At 37.9% G+C, this 24,097-nt stretch overlaps 2 protein-coding genes across 4 annotated transcripts; one reads left to right on the top strand and one right to left on the bottom strand.

Annotated features, from left to right (window-relative positions):
• Window positions 1–58: 58 nt before the first annotated feature.
• On the bottom strand, window positions 59–19,774 carry LOC103509550 (dihydropyrimidinase-like). Of its 3 annotated transcripts, none has more exons than XM_026823852.1 (3): window positions 17,766–19,774; window positions 2,514–2,569; window positions 59–270 (listed from the first exon to the last, which is right to left on the bottom strand). In XM_026823852.1, exons 1-2 carry the CDS (start codon window positions 19,504–19,506, stop codon window positions 2,517–2,519), a joined length of 1,794 nt encoding a protein of 597 aa, XP_026679653.1. In that variant the 5' UTR covers window positions 19,507–19,774; the 3' UTR covers window positions 59–270; window positions 2,514–2,516. The 3 variants fall into 3 exon arrangements, with proteins under 3 accessions (XP_026679653.1, XP_026679652.1, XP_008472395.2); XM_026823851.1 differs by having other exon boundaries at window positions 59–269; window positions 2,504–2,569; XM_008474173.3 differs by lacking the exon at window positions 2,514–2,569 and adding an exon at window positions 3,606–3,672 and having other exon boundaries at window positions 125–269; window positions 17,767–19,774.
• Window positions 19,775–22,254: 2,480 nt separating this feature from the next.
• Window positions 22,255–24,085, top strand: LOC113467597. The gene is made up of 2 exons (XM_026823853.1): window positions 22,255–22,442; window positions 23,807–24,085. Exons 1-2 carry the CDS (start codon window positions 22,306–22,308, stop codon window positions 24,018–24,020), a joined length of 351 nt encoding a protein of 116 aa, XP_026679654.1. The 5' UTR covers window positions 22,255–22,305; the 3' UTR covers window positions 24,021–24,085.
• The last annotated feature ends 12 nt before the right edge of the window (window positions 24,086–24,097 follow it).

The following is a 24,097-nucleotide window of genomic DNA, read 5'->3' on the forward strand; positions in this document are numbered from 1 at the left end:
CTTTGTTTTTGAAAAGTTCGCAGCTAAAAAAAATTCATTGTCAGTGAAATATCGACGCTTTTTTTTACGTGTTTTTTTTTTCGTTCTTTTCATTTGAAGCGAATTTTTCTCACGTCTTTCCTTCTTTCGTCCTCTTGATTTTCTTGTCCTTTAGAGACGCAGTGCCAGCCACCGCAGTGTCCGAGTATTTTCCTTAAATACTACTAAGTCAATGACTAGCTTTATCTTTGTTTTTGAAAAGTTCGCGTGAAAATTTCCGAATGTGACATCTGAAATCAAAAGAAAACAGAAAAAAAACAATGTTAGTGCAAAAAGTCTGATATGAATAAAGTTACATTTACAAGTTTTCATTGCCAGCCTAGTTCGCCTGGAGGGTAGCGCGCCTGCCTTGTAAGCGCTAGATCTCAGGTTTGATTCCCACCCGAGAAGAACTTTATCCTATAAACAGATAATGTTCGTTCTCGGAACGGCTGACTTTCTCCTATCCTGCCCTTCTCTCTTCGATGTCGGGACGATAAGGCCTTCGCTGTCCCAGTTCCTCCTATCAAACCTCTTTAATTTTTTTTTATTCTTTTCCGATATATTTTCGGAAGAAAATAGGGTACCACATATTTCAACGAGGCTGTTTCACTCTCGAACCCGCGACTTTCTGCTTGGTAATCTATCCTGTTTACCACTACACCCGAGCACAGCATGATCAGATCTCTTGTGGTTAACCCCATCACTAGCCACAAGCACGAATCTCATGGTAATTTCACTATTTTGCGGGATTTGGGTTATAATTCTCTTTACTTTTTACATGCAATCTTGTTACAAGAGAAAGATAAACTTGATCTGTTTTTAATTTATTTATTTACTATCTGCAGATTTAATTCATCATCTTCACTTTCTACATATTACCCCACATCCACCCACACATATTATTTAGATCTGAGAACAAAACCAATGCAATATAATTTCAACTTCATAGAGTGTTAAGACTAGGGTGGTGTTACAAAAATAGGAAATGGGGTAAATAATAAATGAGAATGTTTTCTTTTATTTCCTTCATTTAACAACAAACTTCAATACATACAAAGTACAAACACATCATAAATCTTATGTCGCGAGATTCGAGCATGGAGTTTCTTGGCTTCCGTCCAAACGTGGTGACCACTAGGTGACGGAGCCTCCTGATATAGGTATTGTTCGAAGGGGGATTTGTAAGACGATTCATCACCAGTGTCTGTTATTTTCTCCCTCATCGTTATTTATATGTCCCACAAGAACACTGTCTCATTTGTCTTATCTACCCTCAGTATTGCATACTCGGTGTGAAAGAAAATGAATATGAAAAGATAATTTATTTAGTGACTTGGAAAAAATCTTCGTTCTCTATTACATACATCAGGGTCATTAACATGATTGCTAATAAATTAGTAAGGTAGATCAATATACTTCTAATTTCTACGGGGAATAGAAAATATTTTCCGGTCGAACTAAAACAACACTAACATTAGCATACTTAATATGATCAATTTAAATTCTTATGACTCAATTTGAAAAACATACCACGAACTCTCCAATAATAGCAATCAAACTCTAATGTACCTATACAATACGTCATGCATGAGGTAAAAAAATAAAATACTACTTACGTTTCTAAATCATTGTGGTAGGTTGGACCTTAACGTGGATAGCCGTAGATATTATGTTTTCAATGTGTTTGAATCTACAGGTAAGTACTTAGCTACTTTCGCATTAGAACCCTCACAATAAAGTCCTCATGTTTTGTCAACAATCTTACACTCGTATTTAGAACAAGAATGATCGTTCTTAGATCAGTCTCAAGTCAAAATTGACCAATCAAATGCCTTGAGACTATGCTTAGCACGAACTTAAGAGCCAGCATTTTGTTCATAAATATGGGTGTTAATGTTCGATTAAGCACGGAAGTCGGTATTCCTTATTGTATTACAAATTACATCATACATATTGCCTCACTTTTCGTTTCTAGGGCGTCAAAAAATACCCATTTGAAGTAATCGAAGCTCATTTTGATCAGGGACCTGACCCAGATTGCAAAATAACAAAGCACTTCATGCCCCAACCAATAGATACTTTTCTCTTTATCTTATCTTGCCTGAAACATGTGGCTCTACAGCTTTCTATTCACATGGATTTTGGAGCTTGAAATTTATTTTTTTAGGTTCCTACTTACCTGCACAAGAATGGGTTAGGTATATCTACAGTAAGATACACATATTGATTGGGTGGGGGAAGTTGAGGTGTAGAAAAAGAACACAGAATAGATACTTTTCTCTTATCTTGCTTGAAACATGTGGCTCTACAGCTTTCTATTCACATGGATTTTGGAGCTTGAAATTTATTTTTTTAGGTTCCTACCTGCACAAGAATGGGTTAGGTATATCTACAGTAAGATACACATATTGATTGGGTGGGGGAAGTTGAGGTGTAGAAAAAGAACACAAGAGGAGGAGGGAAAAAACTTGGTATCACTCACCTAAGTCTTGAATCTACCAAAACCCAGAAGATTTTCCTCCGGGAGGGTTGCGTACTCGGATACTTGATTAGTACAAATTACATATTGCCTCTCTTTTTGTTTCTAGGGCGTCAAAAAAATACCCATTTGAAGTAATCGAAGCTCATTTTGATCAGGGACCTGACCCAGATTGCAAAATAACAAAGCACTTCATGCCCCAACTGTCATTCACAGCATAAGGACATCTCTGTTTTCGAGTAGGTTTTCCCAGTCTGACTAGAATGGGACTGGATCTCCGGATCAAGAATCAAACCCAGTACCTCCTGATCTCAAAACCTGTGGTAACCACACAACGTCAGAGAAACTTGAAATGATGTGACAGACCTCACTCTGTTTTCGAGTAGGTTTTCCCAGTCTGACTAGAATGGGACTGGATCTCCGGATCAAGAATCAAACCCAAAAGAACCTAAGGAGCAAGAATCAAGCCCAAAAGGACCTCCATATCAAGAATCAAACCCAGTACCTCCTGATCTCAAAACCTGTGGTAACCACACAACGTCAGAGAAACTTGAAATGATGTGACAGACCTCGTGGTTCACCGCATCTGATGAGTATTTCTACCACCTCATACAATTTTACACATAAATCTTTCAGTAGGTTTACTGACATGCAAAATATAGCAACATCAGGTTATCGGGCAATAAAGAGAGAGAAATTATTTAGTCACCTTCCTAACAAACTAGGAAATTGCCATCATACGACAAAGAACACCAAACTCAGGAAGGATACCAAATACCAAACCAAGGATTTTGATACCACAGCTATTGAAGGATTTACGCACAACGTGAAATCACAAATCTCCAAGATATTAGAGACATTATCACTGGAGATGGAATATCACGCAGTTTTCAATCAAAACCACAATTACTCAACTATGATCGTTTTTCTCAAGGCGTGAAAATACGTGAGGTTGGTGAATCCTGGGGACGCACTACTGTACAAGTAGACCATTTCCATCGTGCTGGGAAGGGTTAATTGAAAGATAACTGTAATAGCATTGCAGTTCGAGATGGGAGGACACACTAAATTCAGTGGCGAACAGCAAAGACTTGGTATCACTCACCTAAGTCTTGAATCTACCAAAACCCAGAAGATTTTCCTCCGGGAGGGTTGCGTACTCGGATACTTGAGTAGGTAGGCTTAAGCTTCATTCATTCGTTCATTTCAGTGACCATGTTTTCAGCTATTTGAGGGACACTTGCAGTGCTAAGACGTTCCTCAGTAATTCCTCAACAAAATAAAAAGGAGACAAATGTTTTCTTCGTTAGATGGGCGAAAAGAAAAAACACGGAAAGACAGCTAGTTCAAGATATCAAGGCATTCATAGATCATACTTCTCTGGCAATCCACCTTTCAATAATGTGGAAGAAAAGAAAGTAAAAAGTGAAGCACATTTCAGGACATTCTTTCTTCTTCGCCACTAGCACACTACAATGAAGTTATAAGGCAATGCCTCAGAGATCCCCAGTAAGTATCTATGCAATCATAATGGCACACACAGTTTCAGGCAGTACTGTTATCCAGAGAACATCAGCAGAACAGTTATTACCTTAATAAAAATTATTACTGTGTAAATATTAGTTCAGGCAGACAGGATGTTTAAAGAGGAAGAATGCAACACTTAAAACGAGTTCAAAGAGTTCTTAAACATGAGAGTTCAAGTTGAAAGCAATGTTGTTAAATGCTTTATTTTTTATTTGTTGACTACATTGCTTTCGTACCAGCAATTATAGAAAGTTGCATCACAACAAAATTGTGGTATACTCGTATGTTTTAGAACTGTTTATAGAATCCAAAGATTTCCAGAAGAAACAAAAACTCTGAAATAGACCGACGAAATTCAATTGCAGAGTTTGGTGGGACTTTTTTTTAGAAATCCTCGAGCCATACATATAATCCCTAGATTCCTTGAGAAACTGCTAGTTTACCACACTTTTGTCACCCGCAGAAAAAGTGTTACATCGTGCGGACTACTTGAGTATATTAATATTTTGGGCGTAAGTAATCCAGTTACTAGTTCAACAAACTAATGTAGGTCCTTCAGGAGGTAAGATAAGATAACAGAAACAAAATGTTTCAGATAATACGAAAATGATACCTAGGTCTTCGTGTTACATCGTGCGGACTACTTGAGTATATTAATATTTTGGGCGTAAGTAATCCAGTTACTAATCCAACAAACTAATGTAGGTCCTTCAGGAGGTAAGATAAGATAACAGAAACAAAATGTTTCAGATAATACGAAAATGATACCTAGGTCTTAAAAGAAAGAATATTGTAAGTAAATAAAGATCTCACTAAACATTCTAAACAAACGGGTTAGGTGTCAGAAAACCTCCACAGAAAACCAAACCATTCCATTGGTCTTTATAAAGATCTCACTAAACATTCTAAACAAACGGGTTAGGTGTCAGAAAACCTCCACAGAAAACCAAACCATTCCATTGGTCTTTACTCAATACCCATCTTTTGTAGAAAGGCCAATGAAAACAATCATCCATCTGCTGTAAATCTATTTTGTCAATACAAAGAATATTTGACATTAGGGTTGGGACATCGACATCGATGTTTTGAAAACATCGATACATCGGAACAAAAACATCGATGTCAACATCGATGTTTTTGATTAGTCACAAAAATTCACATTTTTCAAAACATGCTATGTTGTTTTTTGAAAGTTCAAGGTCAAGGGTACCCACCAGCGACAAATTTTGGTAAAGACATCCAGAAAACTAAATAGTTCAAAACATGCTATGTTGTTTTTTGAAAGTTCAAGGTCAAGGGTACCCACCAGCGACAAATTTTGGTAAAGACATCCAGAAAACTAACGATCAGTAAATGAATTTAAAAAGTCATTAAGAAAATACCCTCCCTGAAAAAAGAGCTATTAAGGAAATCCTATAAAAATTTATATTGTACCACGACGGTTGGAGCCTTTTTTTGCCTTCGTACAAAAGACATAATTTCGCCGGCAGGAAAATCAATAGTTCAGTACTATGAACCCCTCCCCCTCCCTAACCCCTCTATCCTCCCCTGGTCTGTCTCTGTGTACTCGTATGCTAGGAAAAGCAGTGGAGGTGTGAAAAAGGCTAGTCCTTAAGGAAATCCTATAAAAATTTATATTATACCACGACGGTTGGAGTTTTTTTTTGCCTTCGTACAAAAGACATAATTTCGCCGGCAGGAAAATCAATAGTTCAGTACTATGAACCCCTCCCTAACCCCTCTATCCTCCCCTGGTCTGTCTCTGTGTACTCGTATGCTAGGAAAAGCAGTGGAGGTGTGAAAAAGGCTAGTCTGAGTTCAGTGACCCTTAGCATTAGAGTAAAATGTAAAAAGCAATTATAAAAGTTTCGCTGTTATTATAATCTGTCAGTCTTCCGAGACATAACTGGTTACCTAACTGGTACAAAAGGCTTTTACTTACTAAGCTAGACATAGCATGATGCATGTATGAAAAACAACCCACAAGGTGTCTTCCCTAAAGTAAATTAGTAGGTTTTTTTCGGAGTGATTTTTTTTAAAGAGGATTGATAGAGGGAACTGTAACTGTTAAGTTCTTATCGTCCCAAAATCTAAGAGAAAAGAAGGATAGAGTAGGAGAAAGCCAGCCGTTCCGAGAACGAACTTCAGGATATTGGCACTATTGAAAATTGGAGGGCCAATACTTCCATCTACACCACTGTCAAATAATAAAAAAGCTCACGACGACAGACTAGAGAACGTGAACTGCAAATAAAAATGAGAAAGTTCGCTCTTATTTCCACACAGAGAAACCTCATGTTGTAATGTGCTGGGAATGACACATCGGAAAATTTCAGGTTTTTTCTTCAAAAGGATGAGAAACTGGGATTTCCTGGCTTTTGCAGATTAAATTAGGGTTATTTCGATATTCTTATTCCTTTTGTAGACTCTTACTATAGGGCTATTTTGTACTTAAGGGGGAGAGGGAAGTTTCCCAAGACCTTGACTTTGTTATGAAACGGCTGCGATTAAATTTCAGCTACGCTTGGAATTCAGAGGCGTGACTATACATACTATTTGAGTGAATGTTAAGTTAAGCCACAAGGGTGTGGTTATTGTTTGAAACATTTTTTCACCCAAAGTTCATTATTAGGAAAAGAAAAAAAGCTCTGAACTTTTTGGAGCTTAGTTTTTGTTGTTCGTAAATTGGGAAATACGCACTGATGGATTGGAGCTGATGGGTTAATATTGAAGTTGACCAGCAGCTGAAAAGACCTTTTGGCTCTTTGATTCAGCACTAAATATCTGTTACCTAGGACACCTAGGTGATAAATTAGCAGGTCAGGTTATCCGGCAATAAAGAGAGAGAAATTATTTAGTCACCTTCCTAACAAACTAGGAAACTGCCATCATACGACAAAGAACACCAAACTCAGGAAGGATACAGGATACCAAATACCAAACCAAGGATTTTGATACCACAGCTATGGAAGGATTTACGCACAACGTGAAATCACAAATCTCCAAGATATTAGAGACATTATCACTGGAGATGGAATATCACGCAGTTTTCAATCAAAACCACAATTACTCAACTATGATCGTTTTTCTCAAGGCGTGAAAATACGTGAGGTTGGTGAATCCTGGGGACGCACTACTGTACAAGTAGACCATTTCCATCGTGCTGGGAAGGGTTAATTGAAAGATAACTGTAATAGCATTGCAGTTCGAGATGGGAGGACACACTAAATTCAGTGGCGAACAGCAAAGGGTTAAATGTAGGTAGGCTTAAGCTTCATTCATTCGTTCATTTCAGTGACCATGTTTTCAGCTATTTGAGGGACACTTGCAGTGCTAAGACGTTCCTCAGTAATTCCTCAACAAAATAAAAAGGAGACAAATGTTTTCTTCGTTAGATGGGCGAAAAGAAAAACATGGAAAGACAGCTAGTTCAAGATATCAAGGCATTCATAGATCATACTTCTCTGGCAATCCACCTTTCAATAATGTGGAAGAAAAGAAAGTAAAAAGTGAAGCACATTTCAGGACATTCTTTCTTCTTCGCCACTAGCACACTACAATGAAGTTATAAGGCAATGCCTCAGAGATCCCCAGTAAGTATCTATGCAATCATAATGGCACACACAGTTTCAGGCAGTACTGTTATCCAGAGAACATCAGCAGAACAGTTATTACCTTAATAAAAATTATTACTGTGTAAATATTAGTTCAGGCAGACAGGATGTTTAAAGAGGAAGAATGCAACACTTAAAACGAGTTCAAAGAGTTCTTAAACATGAGAGTTCAAGTTGAAAGCAATGTTGTTAAATGCTTTATTTTTTATTTGTTGACTACATTGCTTTCGTACCAGCAATTATAGAAAGTTGCATCACAACAAAATTGTGGTATACTCGTATGTTTTAGAACTGTTTATAGAATCCAAAGATTTCCAGAAGAAACAAAAACTCTGAAATAGACCGACGAAATTCAATTGCAGAGTTTGGTGGGACTTTTTTTTAGAAATCCTCGAGCCATACATATAATCCCTAGATTCCTTGAGAAACTGCTAGTTTACCACACTTTTGTCACCCGCAGAAAACGTGTTACATCGTGCGGACTACTTGAGTATATTAATATTTTGGGCGTAAGTAATCCAGTTACTAATCCAACAAACTAATGTAGGTCCTTCAGGAGGTAAGATAAGATAACAGAAACAAAATGTTTCAGATAATACGAAAATGATACCTAGGTCTTAAAAGAAAGAATATTGTAAGTAAATAAAGATCTCACTAAACATTCTAAACAAACGGGTTAGGTGTCAGAAAACCTCCACAGAAAACCAAACCATTCCATTGGTCTTTACTCAATACCCATCTTTTGTAGAAAGGCCAATGAAAACAATCATCCATCTGCTGTAAATCTATTATGTCAATACAAAGAATATTTGACAATCATTAACAACAAACTTCAATACATACAAAGTACAAACACATCATAATCTTATGTCGCGAGATTCGAGCATGGAGTTTCTTGGCTTCCGTCCAAACGTGGTGACCACTAGGTGACGGAGCCTCCTGATATAGGTACCAACAATACCAACATATGACGCAACTTTAAACAAATAGGTATCTGGCCATCAGGTACATTCCTATTATTGGTCTGTTCATCCCATATGGTCGAGCTGTACCTCTATGAATAGAAAATGATCAACAAATCCATCTCGATGAATAACTTAAATGTAAACAAAACAGTGAAATGTGTAAACAACACTAAAGTAACACCCATTCTCTGTCCTATTCAGTGTTTTATATTTAGCTTCCAACAACTCCGGAGATCCCCCCCCCCTGTCGTTTGGTTTAGGCAATTACAATTAACTCGGCAACAATTTTTTTTTTAGTTGCCTATAGAAATACCTACTTGATGACAGGAAATACTAGTTATCAGCAACTGTATTAATTTCTACGCTATGAAATGTTAATGGATTTCTATGCTGGAATGATCATGTGTTTGGACGAATATGTAGGCAAGCTTTGAGGTTTAATGGGCGTAATTTAGGTGAGTTTTAGCCTGAAAATCGATATTTGATGGCTGAAACACTTTTTTTATGATTAATTATTCGATTTGCTGGCAAAGTGCTTCTCGTACCTATGTCGTATGTCGTATGTATGTACGTACTAGCATTATATTCATTTACTCAGCACTCACTACCTATACTAACACTAGTATCTACTCGTACCTACGTACTCATTAACTCAGCACTAAGTATATCAACACTGTAGACAACTAGTACACACAGAGTACAGGTACGACCGTAACGTAGAGTAAATGTGTAAAGACAAAGTGCCAATACCTGAGGTTTAATGGGCGTAATTTTAGGTGAGTTTTAGCCTGAAAATCGATATTTGATGGCTGAAACACTTTTTTTATGATTAATTATTCGATTTGCTGGCAAAGTGCTTGAGAATTTTGTGCCTATAGGTATACAGAGTGTGAGTCCTCTTCCTAAGTAATTGGCGGAAAACTCACTACCTACCTCCTACCTAAACAAATTTTCCATAAATTCGACGAAGAACTGAGAGGTTAATTTTTATGACTCAGAAGTAAAGTTTGTCTTAGGGGCATATTTCGGATCACGATATAATCATTAAAACTAGAAATGTAGTCATATTTATGATGCGATTGATAGACTGAAAAAAAAAACAACTTTCTCTAAACTGTAAAAACAAGAGAAAACCATCATACAGAAAGTCATGAAACTGCCAAAAACACCAGAGGAATGAAACATTTGAAACAGCCATCGAAATACGCCTACTTACTCTTCAATTCGTTTTTATTGTCTTTCGCGGAAAACTCAAGCGATTGCATTACTGCAGCAAAAATAACCCACTAGTGTGTTATCTGGGAATGAAATTTTAATGTGTTCAAGAGCATGCCGTGTCTGACCTGACCTATATTACGTTCTAAACTCCCTCTTAACAGCGCATTCTCCATAATATGCAATCTGCTAATTGAAATATTGAAAAGACGTTTCCTATTCAAGTTGGCAGACGGGTTGTCTGATGCATATTCTTGCTTTCCGGTATACAAAACGATAAAACGCACGACATCAATAGATAATTAGGCTAGAGTTGTGTCAAGAGTGAGTGAGTGAGTGAGTCATAAAGAATTATTCTTTTCAGTGAACTACTCAGTCACACAAATTCTTCATATGACAAAATTGCTGTCAACATTCAGATCAGTTCAGAAGTGAGAAAGTTGAATTATAAGTGTTTCTATTACATGTAATATGATGTAATTACATACATCAGGGTCATTAACATGATTGCTAATAAATTAGTAAGGTAGATCAACAATTATGTATCATTTAACTCTCTTCAGAAGTCTATCTTTCAACCAGAGGCGAAAGTAGAGTAAATTGATCCACAAGTTAGACCCGTTTTATCCTTCTACTAGATTCGATCCAACAAAAGTCGTCTTTTATCTTTCTTCTAGACAAAACGGTTCACGCTCTGGGCTCTGGATTTTCGGCGGGACATACAGACCTACAACCTGTCTTTACCAAAGAATTCAAGACATTTACTTGAGGAACAAGCTTTACGACAGGAGTAAGAATAGTTTGATCCACAGAAATGCCTTCTTTCTACAAACGTCCCTGTTTTGTCACCATGGCGAGATACCACAGGCTGGCTTGTTTGTCATCAAGTATCAACTTAACCCTTAAGTGCATGATTTTTTCTTTTTTGCCGAAAAAAATATATGTGTTGCCTTAGAGAATTCTAAGATACCCATTCTTTTCAATCAATCGAGAGAAAATTGTTTTACCAAAGTATCAATTGAGAGGGAATTGAATTCTTTAGTATCATCAATCGAGAATTTCAGAATTTTCTAGACACACTGTGGTGTGTGTTTCAATTTTCAGCTAAATTCTACAAATGGGTGTGGGATACCGAAAGTGACCTGTTGGTACAATTTACACTCGGTGATGGCGTGCTGAAATACATCATTATTGCCTTTCTACCTTCTCGTAAACGAAGTCATTATAGTTGGAGTACTACAATGTAGGTACTCATGTGCAGAGAACAAACACTGAGAGAATGAGCTCTAAATTTTATGTAAATGAACAGAATGTATAACAAGTGGCGTGTTTCTTCATGGAATATAGGGGAAGTACAGCTTCCTTTCGCTTCCCTCTAGGGTTTTCATATTCTTCTTACTTTCCCCTATTTACCACTTACCGAAAATACTAAATGATTATTTATGTGGGTTACTCAACCTGGATTCTAACACCAAAAGCGACATATTTGTGGAATAGAATAGAATAGAATATACCTTGCTGCTCGAATGAGACTAAAAAGTCTCTTTATCCTAGCATGTCTAAACAAGGTCTCATGAATTTTATGGGATTACTTACTTACTTACTTACTTAGGACAAAGTAGTACATGAGTAATACAAGTTTCAGCTTCCCCTTTTGGAAAATCTCACGCTACGCCACTGACGATCACCTCATGTGCAGAGAACAAACACTGAGAGAATGAGCTCTAAATTTTATGTAAATGAACAGAACGGATAACAAGTGGCGTGTTTCTTCATGGAATATAGGGGAAGTACTGCTTCCTTTCGCTTCCCTCTAGGGTTTTCATATTCTTCTTACTTTCCCCTATTTACCACTTAAGTACCGAAAATACTAAGTGATTATTTACGTGGGTTACTCAACCTGGATTCTAACACCAAAAGCGACATATTTGTGGAATAGAATAGAATATACCTTGCTGCTCGAATGAGACTAAAAAGTTCCTTTATCCTAGCATGTCTAAACAAGGTCTCATGAATTTTATGGGATTACTTACTTAGGACAAAGTAGTACATGAGTAATACAAGTTTCAGCTTCCCCTTTTGGAAAATCTCACGCTACGCCACTGACGATCACACTAATACAGAAAATGAGAGAATGGAAGGAGTTGTCGAAAATGAGGTCACAAAGTGTGGCCATAGTGCGCCAGGCTACACCAAGTCGGTCACCTAATACCCTTTCATAGGTAGGTGACAAATCTAGGAGGAGAAGGGAGTGAAGAAAAAGGAAGTAGCGGATGAGGAGGAGGAGGATAAAGAGGAAAAGAAAGAAGGAAGTGGAAAAGGAAGTAGAAGAGAGTCGGAAAGAGCAGGAAGAAAAGGAGGAGGATAAAGAGGAAAAGAAAGAAGGAAGTGGAGAAGGAAGTAGAAGAGAGTTGGAAAGAGCAGGAAGAAAAGGAGGAGGAGGAGCAGGAGGATAAAGAGGAAAAGAAAGAAGGAAGTGGAAAAGGAAGTAGAAGAGAGTTGGAAAGAGCAGGAAGAAAAGGAGGAGGAGTAGGGGGAAAAGGGGGTGTAGTAGTTACTCGTTTTCCATAAAATCCAATAGGTAGTTAGAATGGACCTTCACAAAGTTACCTAGTCTTCGTGAGGAGAGAGTCAATATAAAACCAGTTGCTAGGATTATAGGGATACTTAAGTCACTAATTTCAATAGCAACATACTTATCCAAGTGCGATTCTATTGAACATAAGTGTTTTTTATGATCGAAAGTATCTACTTATACGTATAATATTGTGACCATTCACTTGATACATATATATATTATTTTATTTTTTTTTTTTTCAATTTTTTACATGGAATAAATAAATAAATGAGAAAACACACTCATTCATGATAAAGAACCGGAACACAATCAGGAGTTAGGAACCAAAGATCCTGCCTGTACAAGACACAAAGTGGTAAACATGTACCTAGTATGTCAAATTTCATGACTTGACAAGAAAACTGAAAATCCAATCTTCAGTGTACTAGTGTAGGTAAAACTACTCGTATTTACGTTACTATGTAGGTACATTGTACATAGACAAATAGATATCGTCCTTAACCAATTGGCGATAAGAACTGTTGGGAAGCTAGAATCTATACTTGTAAGCACATAAACAGTATCCAACAAGGTTCCATCTTTAGGTACCTACAGAAAGCAGCTGTTCATTGTTATCTAACGATAGTGTAGCTTCAAAATCCTTAATTGACGCTCAATTAATGGGTGCAACTTTCCTCCTTACCAGTCTTTCACCAAACGTTCAGTCAATGTTTGGTCTTCAAAACAACTACCGAAGTTCTGAGTCATCAGGTTTAGTAAGATAGTCAAGACATTAGACTGATATACTGGGTAACTTTGTATGAACGTATACTATGTACGACATAGCAGTTTGTTTGCAGTACTTAAAACAAAAGTTACTTAGGTAGTAGGTACACATTGTACGAAATTGTTTTCAGTAATAAATGTAATAATAGAATAGAATATACCCTGTTTATACTGCCAGAATGAGACTGAAAAGTCCCTTTACTCCCGCAGTCTAAACAAGGTCTTATGTGACAAATCGAGAAGGAGAAGGGAGTGAAGAAAAAGGAAGTAGCGGATGAGGAGGAGGAGGAGGATAAAGAGGAAAAGAAAGAAGGAAGTAGAAGAGAGTCGGAAAGAGCAGGAACAAAAGGAGGAGGAGGATGAGGAAAAGAAAGAAGGAAGTGGAGAAGGAAGTAGAATAGAGTTGGAAAGAGCAGGAAGAAAAGGAGGAGGAGGAGGAGGAGGATAAAGAGGAAAAGACAGAAGGAAGTGGAGAAGGAAGTAGAAGAGAGTTGGAAAGAGCAGGAAGAAAAGGAGGAGGATAAAGAGGAAAAGAAAGAAGGAAGTGGAGAAGGAAGTAGAAGAGAGTCGGAAAGAGCAGAAAGAAAAGGAGGAGGAGCAGGGGGAAAAGGGGGTGTAGTAGTTACTCGTTTTCCATAAAATCCAATAGGTAGTTAGAATGGACCTTCACAAAGTTACCTAGTCTTCAATTACGTCAAAAAAGGAGGTGGAGGGAAGCATAAAGAGGAGGCGGGGGAGAAAAAGGAAGAGGAAAAGAGCAGGGGGAGGAGAAGGAGGATGAGAAAGGGAAGGGATTAAGGGAACAGCATTATTTATTATCAATGGTTTGCAAGCATGCAGGGTGCATATTTTCTGTGTGCCTCATTTTCATTTTCCACGAGCTCATTTTTGCCATTTGAATTATTATGACTATCAGACAAAGTTGTTATAAGGATTTTTATGGGGTAGACAGCCTGGCCCCCTTTTCAAAAAGAAACAATCCTGAAGCTGAAGCTCGTCACAATAAAACGGCATGACGTTTACGTCTACCAGGTTGCATATCGACGAAAACCCCCTGTCTGTCTGGTGTATTTTCCCTTGACAGGCTTTATTCTAAAAACGTCAGGTAAAATTTCGTGCTTTTCACTCTCTGGTACTGAGAAAATAACAAAATACCTACCTAGGGAAATAGTTCAGACCTATACGATAAGTATTGAGTATACCTAACCTACCCCTTAGGGTTGGGACATTGACATCGATGTTTTGAAAACATCGATACATCGGAACAAAAACATCGATGTCAACATCGATGTTTTTCTTTCGATGGAAACATCGAACATCGATGTTTTATTTTTCGATGTTCGATGTTTTTGAAGACCACAGATGATAAGTCTGTGGTATTATTAAAAAAAAGTCTGTGGAAAGGACTTTCTTTTGTTTACAAGTTTACATTATTTTGTCCCGCTTCATATTTTACAATATTTTTGTGAGTTTGAAATTTTGAATAGCTTAACATGATAAATAATTCTTTTTAAACTATGAAGGTTTAAATTAAACAAGGACTTTTGAGACATACTGTATAAACTGTGTAGGTATTGAGTGGATCTATAGGTACTGAGTGGATAAGCTATAATACCAAAAATCCGAAAAACATCGAAATCCCGATAATATCGAACATCGATGTTTTTGATTACGATACATCGGATACTCGATATATCGAAGTTTAAAAACATCGATGTATCGAACATCGATGTTTTCGTCTCGATGTCCCAACCCTATTTTAAATTCTATACCAAAGCCACGAAAAATGAAGCTACTAGTATCCAAACCCCCTCCCAAACTAATACGTATGTATAGGTATACCTACATAGGAATGAAATAAGAAACAAATAAAACTGTGATTCCTCTTTAAATATTTTTCCATATTCCTCCAATTTCTTTATTCACATTTAATATAAACGCATTTTCCCCCTCCTTTATGTGAACACGTGCTTGTAATCCTCCTCATATACTCGTAGGTACTACACATACATAGTGCATAATAGTTTGTACAACATACATACATACATACATACATACGTACCCATTACACCTCCAAAGAGTAACAACGCCTCCCCAACTCCCCATTCCCATTATCTGACTTCAACTCATTAACAAATTACCTTCTACCCGTTCCAAGCTCCATTTAACCCATCTCTACCCTCTTCTCCTCTTCTCCAGGATATAGGTACACATAAGGTACATTGTCGTCTACCCCTCCCTCGTTCCATTTACCCACCTTTACCGTACGCTTCTTCGCGTTCCATATTTCCACAATGCGCTTTTTACCCATCGCCCTTTCTTTACCATGTGCCTTTTACGTTCTCTCCACGTGTATTCCTCCTCTCTCTCTCTCTCTCTCTCCCTTACTCAAAAAGATTCATTAGACATGAGAGTCAATTACTGTCGAGGGACCTTAAAGAGATTCACTACGAGAATTCAACGACAAGGATGCGAGAGAAAATCTACTCCTTTCCCTCCTCTAAAAGTTTAGCCTAGCGTGTTTTCAGTAGAACGAATGCGTCCTAGATCCACCAATCAGTATCACTCTAATTTTTCCTCACGGATAACACAATCACATTCATGCCAGAAACATGGAAACATCATACTATAATGAATACTCCATGTTCTTCTAAATGACCTAAATATCACCACACAGGCCAAAACAACCAAAACCGAAACACAACGGTTTCCATTGTATCACATAACGCAGGACCACCAAAACAAGTTTGGTATTTTGGTCTTCGCCATATCTCGCAAGTGTTACTTAACATTATCTCTCTCATAAAGAGTTGAAGTACTCTCGCACTCACTAAACTGCTTGACCTAACCGAAACTTGGATAGGCTCCAAATCTTACCGAATATGAAATGTACCTTGCCTTTCACTTCAAGGAAATGAACAAGTATAGGACGACTGCTCTAATTTCGACTGTCAAACTTTGCTGATTTTGAAGTGTGGCAAAACTAAATGTTGACAGGAGTACCTACTTACGGTACGGGACTGTACTTGGTTAGGTAACTATAAGAACTTGATTCCGTTATTTTTTTATCGATACCCAAGTAATAATATTAATTAAGTAGGTACATAAATAAACAAACAACGAATAACGGTCACATCAAATGAGAACATCTCTACAAACGCGATATCTAAATAGGTATTGAGATAAGACTCTCTCTCGTGAAATATCCACACCGTTCAATCAACAACTGCTAATCAAATTATAAATAAACAAACAACGAATAACGGTCACATCAAATGAGAACATTTATACAAACGCGATATCTAAATAGGTATTGAGATAAGACTCTCTCTCGTGAAATATCCACACCGTTCAATCAACAACTGCTAATCAAATTAATTATTCCGACCTTGATGAGTCAAAGGATTCAGTATCGCATAAGCAAAACAATACACTCCAAGCCTAATCAGCGACATGTGATTAAATATTTGATGGAAAGGTGGGAGGAAATGGAGTTCCGTACAAAAACAGAACCTAGACTACCAGTCCATTGAGTAGGGCTAGGGCTCCAAAGTAACAGTAGGTGCTTGCCGAACTGTCGTATCAGGTAGGTAGGTACTTAGATGAGGTATACAAAAACGTGACCTGAAAGTAGGTCTTGCTTGAAAAGACGTAGGTCTATAAGCTCAGAAATGTTTGAATAGATTTGACTCAATTTTTCGAAGTACCTAGCTAGGTATCTAGTTATCTACTAAAAAAAGGAAAGGAGAGAGGAGAGGGAGAAATAGGTAGGTACTTACTTAACTAGGAAGATCAATTTTATTGTTCTGCGAAGTTAGGTGGTACGGGACTGTACTTGGTTAGGTAACTATAAGAACTTGATTCCGTTATTTTTTTATCGATACCCAAGTAATAATATTAATTTAATATTAATTAAGTAGGGTAAGTGTACCATTTATTCGCCCACCTAAAAAACGTACCATTTATTGGCCCACCTGTACCATACGCTCTTATGTATGGTACAAAATAGGTGAACATTTTATAAAATACAAAACCTTGCTTAAATTAAAATAATAATAATAATGTGGCCATAGTGGGGCATCAGCCCCTGCTTGAGTAGAAAAATAATAATATAGTACTTCTAATTTCTACGGGGAATAGAAAATAATTTTCCGGTCGAATTCTTGCACTAAAACAACACTAACATTAGCATACTTAATATGATCAATTTAAATTCTTATGACTCAATTTGAAAAACATACCACGATCTCTCCAATAATAGCAATCAAACTCTAATGTACCTATACAATACGTCATGCATGAGGTAAAAAAATAAAATACTACGTTTCTAAATCATTGTGGTAGGTTGGACCTTAACGTGGATAGCCGTAGATATTATGTTTTCAATGTGTTTGAATCTACAGGTAAGTACTTAGCTACTTTCGCATTAGAACCCTCACAATAAAGTCCTCATGTTTTGTCAACAATCTTACACTCGTATTTAGAACAAGAATGATCGTTCTTAGATCAGTCTCAAGTCAAAATTGACCAATCAAATGCCTTGAGACTATGCTTAGCACGAACTTAAGAGCCAGCATTTTGTTCATAAATATGGGTGTTAGATCTATGTCCTGCATCTTCAATTTCCCCACACACAGACATGGATGAACTTTGTAGATCTCTCTGGCCTTCTGGCCTCATGCCTTTGCCTGTGTGTATCTGGTTATGTCCATAATCTGCATCACCATATACACTGGAGGTTGAGCTGTATGATGGAGATCGGGGAGCAGATATCTTGTGATTATTATTGGGTGTTAGTCCATGTAACTTTTCTCTGATCTCCTCAATCACCTCATGATTTTCTTTATGATCAATGTCAACTTCTGGTGTTTGTCCTTCATATACAAAAGGTGGATTTGTATGGGTTGGTAAGTAGTTGCCCTGTCCTTGGGCAACTCGAAGATTTCCTTCATCAACACAAACTCGGCCTCCCACAATAACATACTCGGGAACTCCATGACATACAAGACCTTCAAATATGTTGTAATCACATGCATGGGCATGTGTCTTGGCAGAGATTGTACGCTTGGCTTTGTAATTCCATACAACAATATCAGCATCTGAACCTTCAGCAATAACACCTTTTTTAGGATAAAGGTTGAAGATCTTTGCTGCATTTGTACTAGTAACAGCAACAAATTTCTCTGGTGACAAAATGCCTGGGACAACTCCTTTTTCCCAGATAACAGATAGTCTGTCTTGTACACCATTGACACCATTTGGAATATGAGTGAATGAATCTTTACCCAACTCTTTTTGATTTTTGTTAAATGTACAATTATCACTACCAGTTGTCTGTAGAGCATTTTCATTGAGGAGGGTTAACAAATGAGTGGGAGTAGTCTCATCTGGTCTTAGTGGAGGACTTAGCACATGTGCAGCTTGGTCATGCCAAGTACAAGGGATTTGATTAGCATGAGTACCAACAGCTGCAGCAAGAGTTTCACCATACAAAGTACAATGCTTTCCCTTCTTCATTAATTCTTTCCTTTTGTAGGCCATTGCATCTCCAGCAGCTTTACTCATGATATGTACAACATAAAGTGGACAATCAACTTGATTTGCTATGGTACATGCTCTTGTCACTGCTTCTGCCTCAACTTCTTCAGGACGAGATAACTGATGGCCTTCTGGACCTTTGATTCCAGCTGCTAGTAGTTTCTGGGTATTCTTATCAATAATTTCCCCATTCTCAGCATGTACCATTGCAATAGCACCAAGGTTTTTGATGGCTGAAAAAGCATCATAAAGTTCTCCATCTGAGAGCATGTAAAGACCTTTATAAGCCATGAATGTTTTGAAGGAATTGACACCATGTTTTTCACATAGTTCAGCCATCTCCTGTTGGACTTGGTCTGACCACCAAGTTATACCCACATGCAAAGCATAATCACAACAAACTTTCTCATCTGCTTTCTGTCTCCAACTTTCATATGTTTTGATAAGTGATTCTCCTTTACGTGGTAAGGCAAAATCAATGATGGTTGTGGTACCTCCAGCTACTGCTGCCTTGGTACCATGATAGAAATCATCAACAGATGTGGCTCCCATAAGTTCCAGTTCAAAATGAGTATGGGGATCTATTCCACCAGGGATAACATATGAGCCTGCTGCATCAATCACCCTGACACCCCCTGGAACTATAAGATTTCTCCCTAACTGTTGAATAACGCCATTTTCAATGTAAATATCTAGGTCAGATATTTTGTCCGCATTAACAACTTTACCGTTCTTAATTAAAAGTCGATTTTGAGAACTTTGCAAGTGGATTGGCACTTTTTTAAGAGGAGTATTATTTGACATTGTGAAAAAAGTAATTGATTATCGAGAAAGAAAAAAAAGTCACTAGAAAAGCACCACTCTCTCCTGGTCTAACCGGGAAAATTTTAACACAAAAACCTGAATGATTTATTTAAAAAAAAATATCAAGATTAGCAGTTAAATTAATTAAATTTAGCAATAAAACACACAGCTTGTCATTTAAACCCAACGATATCAAATTAACTGATTTTTTTATTTTTTCAACTGAAAATTTTACAAACGAAACGAGACGAGAGGGAACACAGAACAGATGCGAAGGGTTCCACCTCCATTCACGAAAACAATCGATTGAGAAACAGGGCCGGGATTTAGGGGCTATGGGATCTAAGGACCGTTTACACGAAACGACATTCGCACCTTCCTGAAAGAAGTGGTGAAAATTTAGCAACCCTAGAATAATTACCTAGGTAGTGTGCAAAAATTAATTTATTGGTATTGAAATCTTTTAGGCTGTGTTTATGAACAGGGCTGAGATGAGCTCGGTCGAGGTGAGATAGGATATTGTTTCTACAGTTTTGCATTGGAGTGGTAACTTAACCAAGGATAACGTGGGATTGTTGGGCTTTTTTTCTGACCCTCTGTCCCGGCGGCAATTTTTAAAATTTATTTTATATTTATTTTTGTTTGCTTTGTAATTCGCTTGTTTGTAATATCTAATTTAAATGAAAAGTATAATATAAACGTGCAAACTAGAGATAAAAAGTAAAAAATGAATTCAGATTATACGCGTTGCGCAAAAAAAAATCAAAATTTCGAATTTCCCGCCAACTTTACAAGTTTACAAGCTCATGAAGACTCTGTGTTAAGTTACCACATAATTTTCCACACGCCAAGAAAGGCCAAGAATGGCCTAGCTCAGCCCAGTACATAAACACAGCCTCAATGAGGTAGTCTTGAGTCCTATCCAATCAGTAGAAGCACTGTTATTATCATACAGGGTGATCATTAAGTTTCTCTTAATTCTCTACAGGGTGTAACGACTGATGAAGACACGGACGGGTATATGTCGAGCGTGAGTAGGAAATCTGTGAATACAACCACCTCGACCGCCAAGAATGCTAAGAAGAAGCGGGTAAGTGTACCTGTTTGAAAGTTTGAAGGGGATTTCATCCTCAACAAATAAGGTTTGTTCTCGGAACGGCTGGCTTTCTCCTATTCTGTGTTCGTTCTCTCTTCGATTCCGGAACGATAATATCGCAGTTACCGTTTAAAACCTTAAAAAAGAGGTTTGATATAGAGGGAGCTGTAATTGCCAAGGTCTTATCGCCTCCAAAGCAAAGAGAGAAGGAAGACAGGATAGGAGAAAGCCAGCCGTTTCGAGAACGAACCCTGTTTGTGTTAGGATAGATTTTGTCCCGGACGTAAATCGAACCAGCTTTCCCTTTTCTGAAGAACTGACAAATATCTTTACTCCAGCGGTAGGCTACGACTCGCGAATCGAACCCGCGACCTAGCGCTTGCGAGGCAGACGCGCGAGTCTCCAGGGTATTAAGGTTGGCTGAGTTGAAATCCAAATCTGAAAGTTACTGTGGAACAAAGAAACCATATCGGAATGAGTGGTGATTATTGGTTACAGACTATAAATAGGGATCAGCAGCCGAACCCTAACCAGTCTGTGGCTAGCTTTAGGTTACAAAGGGTTTATGATCAATGTGATTTCTCAATTATTTAGCCTTAAGATACCATGGTAATAATTTCACCGACTAGAAAGAAAAGAAAGCAGAGAAATCACATTGATTGATCTCAGGTACCATAATAATAATAGACTCTTGAGTGGAAGGCAACCACTAGGCGAGGTTAACGCCTTAGGCGTTCTCTACCACCTAACCCTTAGAGCTCTATTATTATGTGGTTAAATTCTCAAATCAATGAGGATAAAATTCCATACCTCGGCTGGGATCGAACCCACGCCCTCCTGATTACCAGGCGAGCGTCTTGACCACTACGCCACCGAGGCAGGTGTACAAAACAATACAGGGTTTATGATGCTTCAAGCACAGATCATCATAGTTGACTGTGGTTCGGGATGGGCCGAGTAATCTTGACTAGAGACCATCAACCCCCCTTGAAGCAGCTACACCGCTACAACAACACCAACAACAACACCAACAACAACACCAACAACAACACCAACAACAACACCAACAACAACACCAACAACAACACCAACAACAACACCAACAACAACACCAACAACAACACCAACAACAACACCAACAACAACACCAACAACAACACCAACAACAACACCAACAACAACACCAACAACAACACCAACAACAACACCAACAACAACACCAACAACAACACCAACAACAACACCAACAACAACACCAACAACAACACCAACAACAACACCAACAACAACACCAACAACAACACCAACAACAACACCAACAACAACACCAACAACAACACCAACAACAACAACAACAACACCAACACCAACCAACTATGGCCCGTATTTTTCATTTCTTGTTTCAGCGGTACAATTCAGACAGTGATAATGAAGACGTGAAGTCTGACGTCAGTGATGGAATGGACTTTGGTCCCACAGCCTATGTAAGTAACACTCCTGCTCTATTTGAATTACCTACCTATCTTGAGAACCACTTATGAAAATCATAAATACAGAGTGTTTATAAAGCCTCGGGACCCCTGGATATAAAGTTATGAAATAGGTAACTACAAAACTTATTACCTTTATATGATACAATCCTACTGGTTGCATGAACATGAAGTTTTGCGTTCAGCCTTGGGAGAAACCAAAGTGTGGGTACAATGTACAGACACATCAAGCCCATGATATCAATGTCGAATAAAGGAGTTTCTATCCGAGATCAGAACTCTAAAATTAAGCTCCTTATGAATAGACCAATGAAAATGACGAGCAGAACAATTTGGGTTGAGTCAACCAGGTAAGTACCTTCCTAATGGGGTTTCCGAATACGTGAGGCGCTCGCTCAGTTATGAAGAAGTTTGTATCATTGTATCTAATGAAAAAATGAAAATCTAGTAAGCGATTATCTTGAACTCTTTGTGTTAACACGAAATTTCTTTCTTCTCTTATCCAGAACCTCAACAGTAGTCAGCCTGAAAGACTCCTAGTTCCTACTGGTTGCATGAACATGAAGTTTTGCGTTCAGCCTTGGGAGAAACCAAAGTGTGGGTACAATGTACAGACACATCAAGCCCATGATATCAATGTCGAATAAAGGAGTTTCTATCCGAGATCAGAACTCTAAAATTAAGCTCCTTATGAATAGACCAATGAAAATGACGAGCAGAACAATTTCACAGTTTAAAGTATATTTTTACAGATTGTATAAAAAAATTGCATCGAAATTTCCCTCTGAGGGAAACCAGTGTTGTATTAACTCATTTCTGATCACGTTGTTACTCGTATTTCAAATTTTAGCCTCTGCGTATGTTGACATGATAAAAAGAACATTAGGTTGTGTCTGTACCAGTGCATCTGTATTGGAGATTCATGGTGGATTTCACCAATGACTTAATGAGAGATTTCACTTATAGCTGAGCTATCAAATAGTGTTACCTTCTATTGGACAGACAACAAAAGGAACCAAAGTCAGGAAATTCATGAGATGAGTGATAGGACCAGGATTGGGATACCTGACCTTATCAGAGACGTATTTTATTTCATAAGAAATACCTGGTATCTACTTGTATTTCATATAAATAATTCACAATAGGTACTTGTTCTAAGCAGATATGTACGAGTATTAGAATAAAATGAAATCCATAATCTTGGAAAATTTTATCATGTTGGTATGTAGATAGGTAGATACCTAACGTAGGTACGTAGAAAAATACCTGCTCAATTCCTACAGAATATCAACATTGGATAAAATAGTGAAGATATACACGGTCAAAACACTCGTTTAGGTCGGTTTAGGTACGATAGTAAATTGTACCCTCTAGGTCGTTATCAAGCTTCTTCGACGGTCAAAACACTCGTTTAGGTCGGTTTAGGTACGATAATAAATTGTACCCTCTAGGTCGGGAAACACCAACATTAACAACCCGAGCTATCCCGAGTTATAGGAAAAACTCGACCCCCTATTAACTCCGGTCAAAACACTCGTTTAGGTCGGTTTAGGTACGATAGTAAATTGTACCCTCTAGGTCGGGAAACACCAACATTAACAACCCGAGCTATCCCGAGTTATAGGAAAAACTCGACCCCCTATTAACTCCAATTATTTTATATATTTTTCCTCCGATTCCTTGTATCTAATTCGATCTCGAAATCTTTTCACAGATCCATTTCTGGAGACCCGTTCACTTCCTGCTCCCATGTTGACTCAATATCTCATCTGCCATCTTCTCATTTCTTCACAAAGCACCAATGTTCCTCCGTTCTAAGTAGTCCCTGTTGGGCGATTGAAAACGAGACACCTGCTGTTTTTCACAAAATTTCGCCTGCGGTGGGTGGGGCTCTCAATAAAAGCTATCATGTTCAAGTCACTTCGTAAAATTTCGTTCATCTCCGTGATGCTCCTCACCATCCGAGTATCCAACGTACAACCACAGCAGCAAAGTTTGTATCCGA

Source organism: Diaphorina citri, unplaced genomic scaffold, assembly GCF_000475195.1.
Source record: "Diaphorina citri unplaced genomic scaffold, Diaci psyllid genome assembly version 1.1 scaffold509, whole genome shotgun sequence".
Lineage (NCBI taxonomy): Eukaryota > Metazoa > Arthropoda > Insecta > Hemiptera > Psyllidae > Diaphorina > Diaphorina citri.

What these genes read in the sequence shown, in the direction of transcription:
- LOC103509550 (XM_026823852.1), bottom strand. Translation starts at nt 19,506, where the DNA reads ATGTCAAATAATACTCCTCTTAAAAAAGTGCCAATCCACTTGCAAAGT. An exon ending in TGAAGATGCAGGACATAGAT is followed by an intron (nt 2,570 to 17,765) that starts CTAACACCCATA and finishes ATTTGTACTAAT; the next exon opens with CAAGTATCCGAGTACGCAAC.
- LOC113467597 (XM_026823853.1), top strand. Translation starts at nt 22,306, where the DNA reads ATGTACAGACACATCAAGCCCATGATATCAATGTCGAATAAAGGAGTT. An exon ending in ATTTGGGTTGAGTCAACCAG is followed by an intron (nt 22,443 to 23,806) that starts GTAAGTACCTTC and finishes ATCTTTTCACAG; the next exon opens with ATCCATTTCTGGAGACCCGT.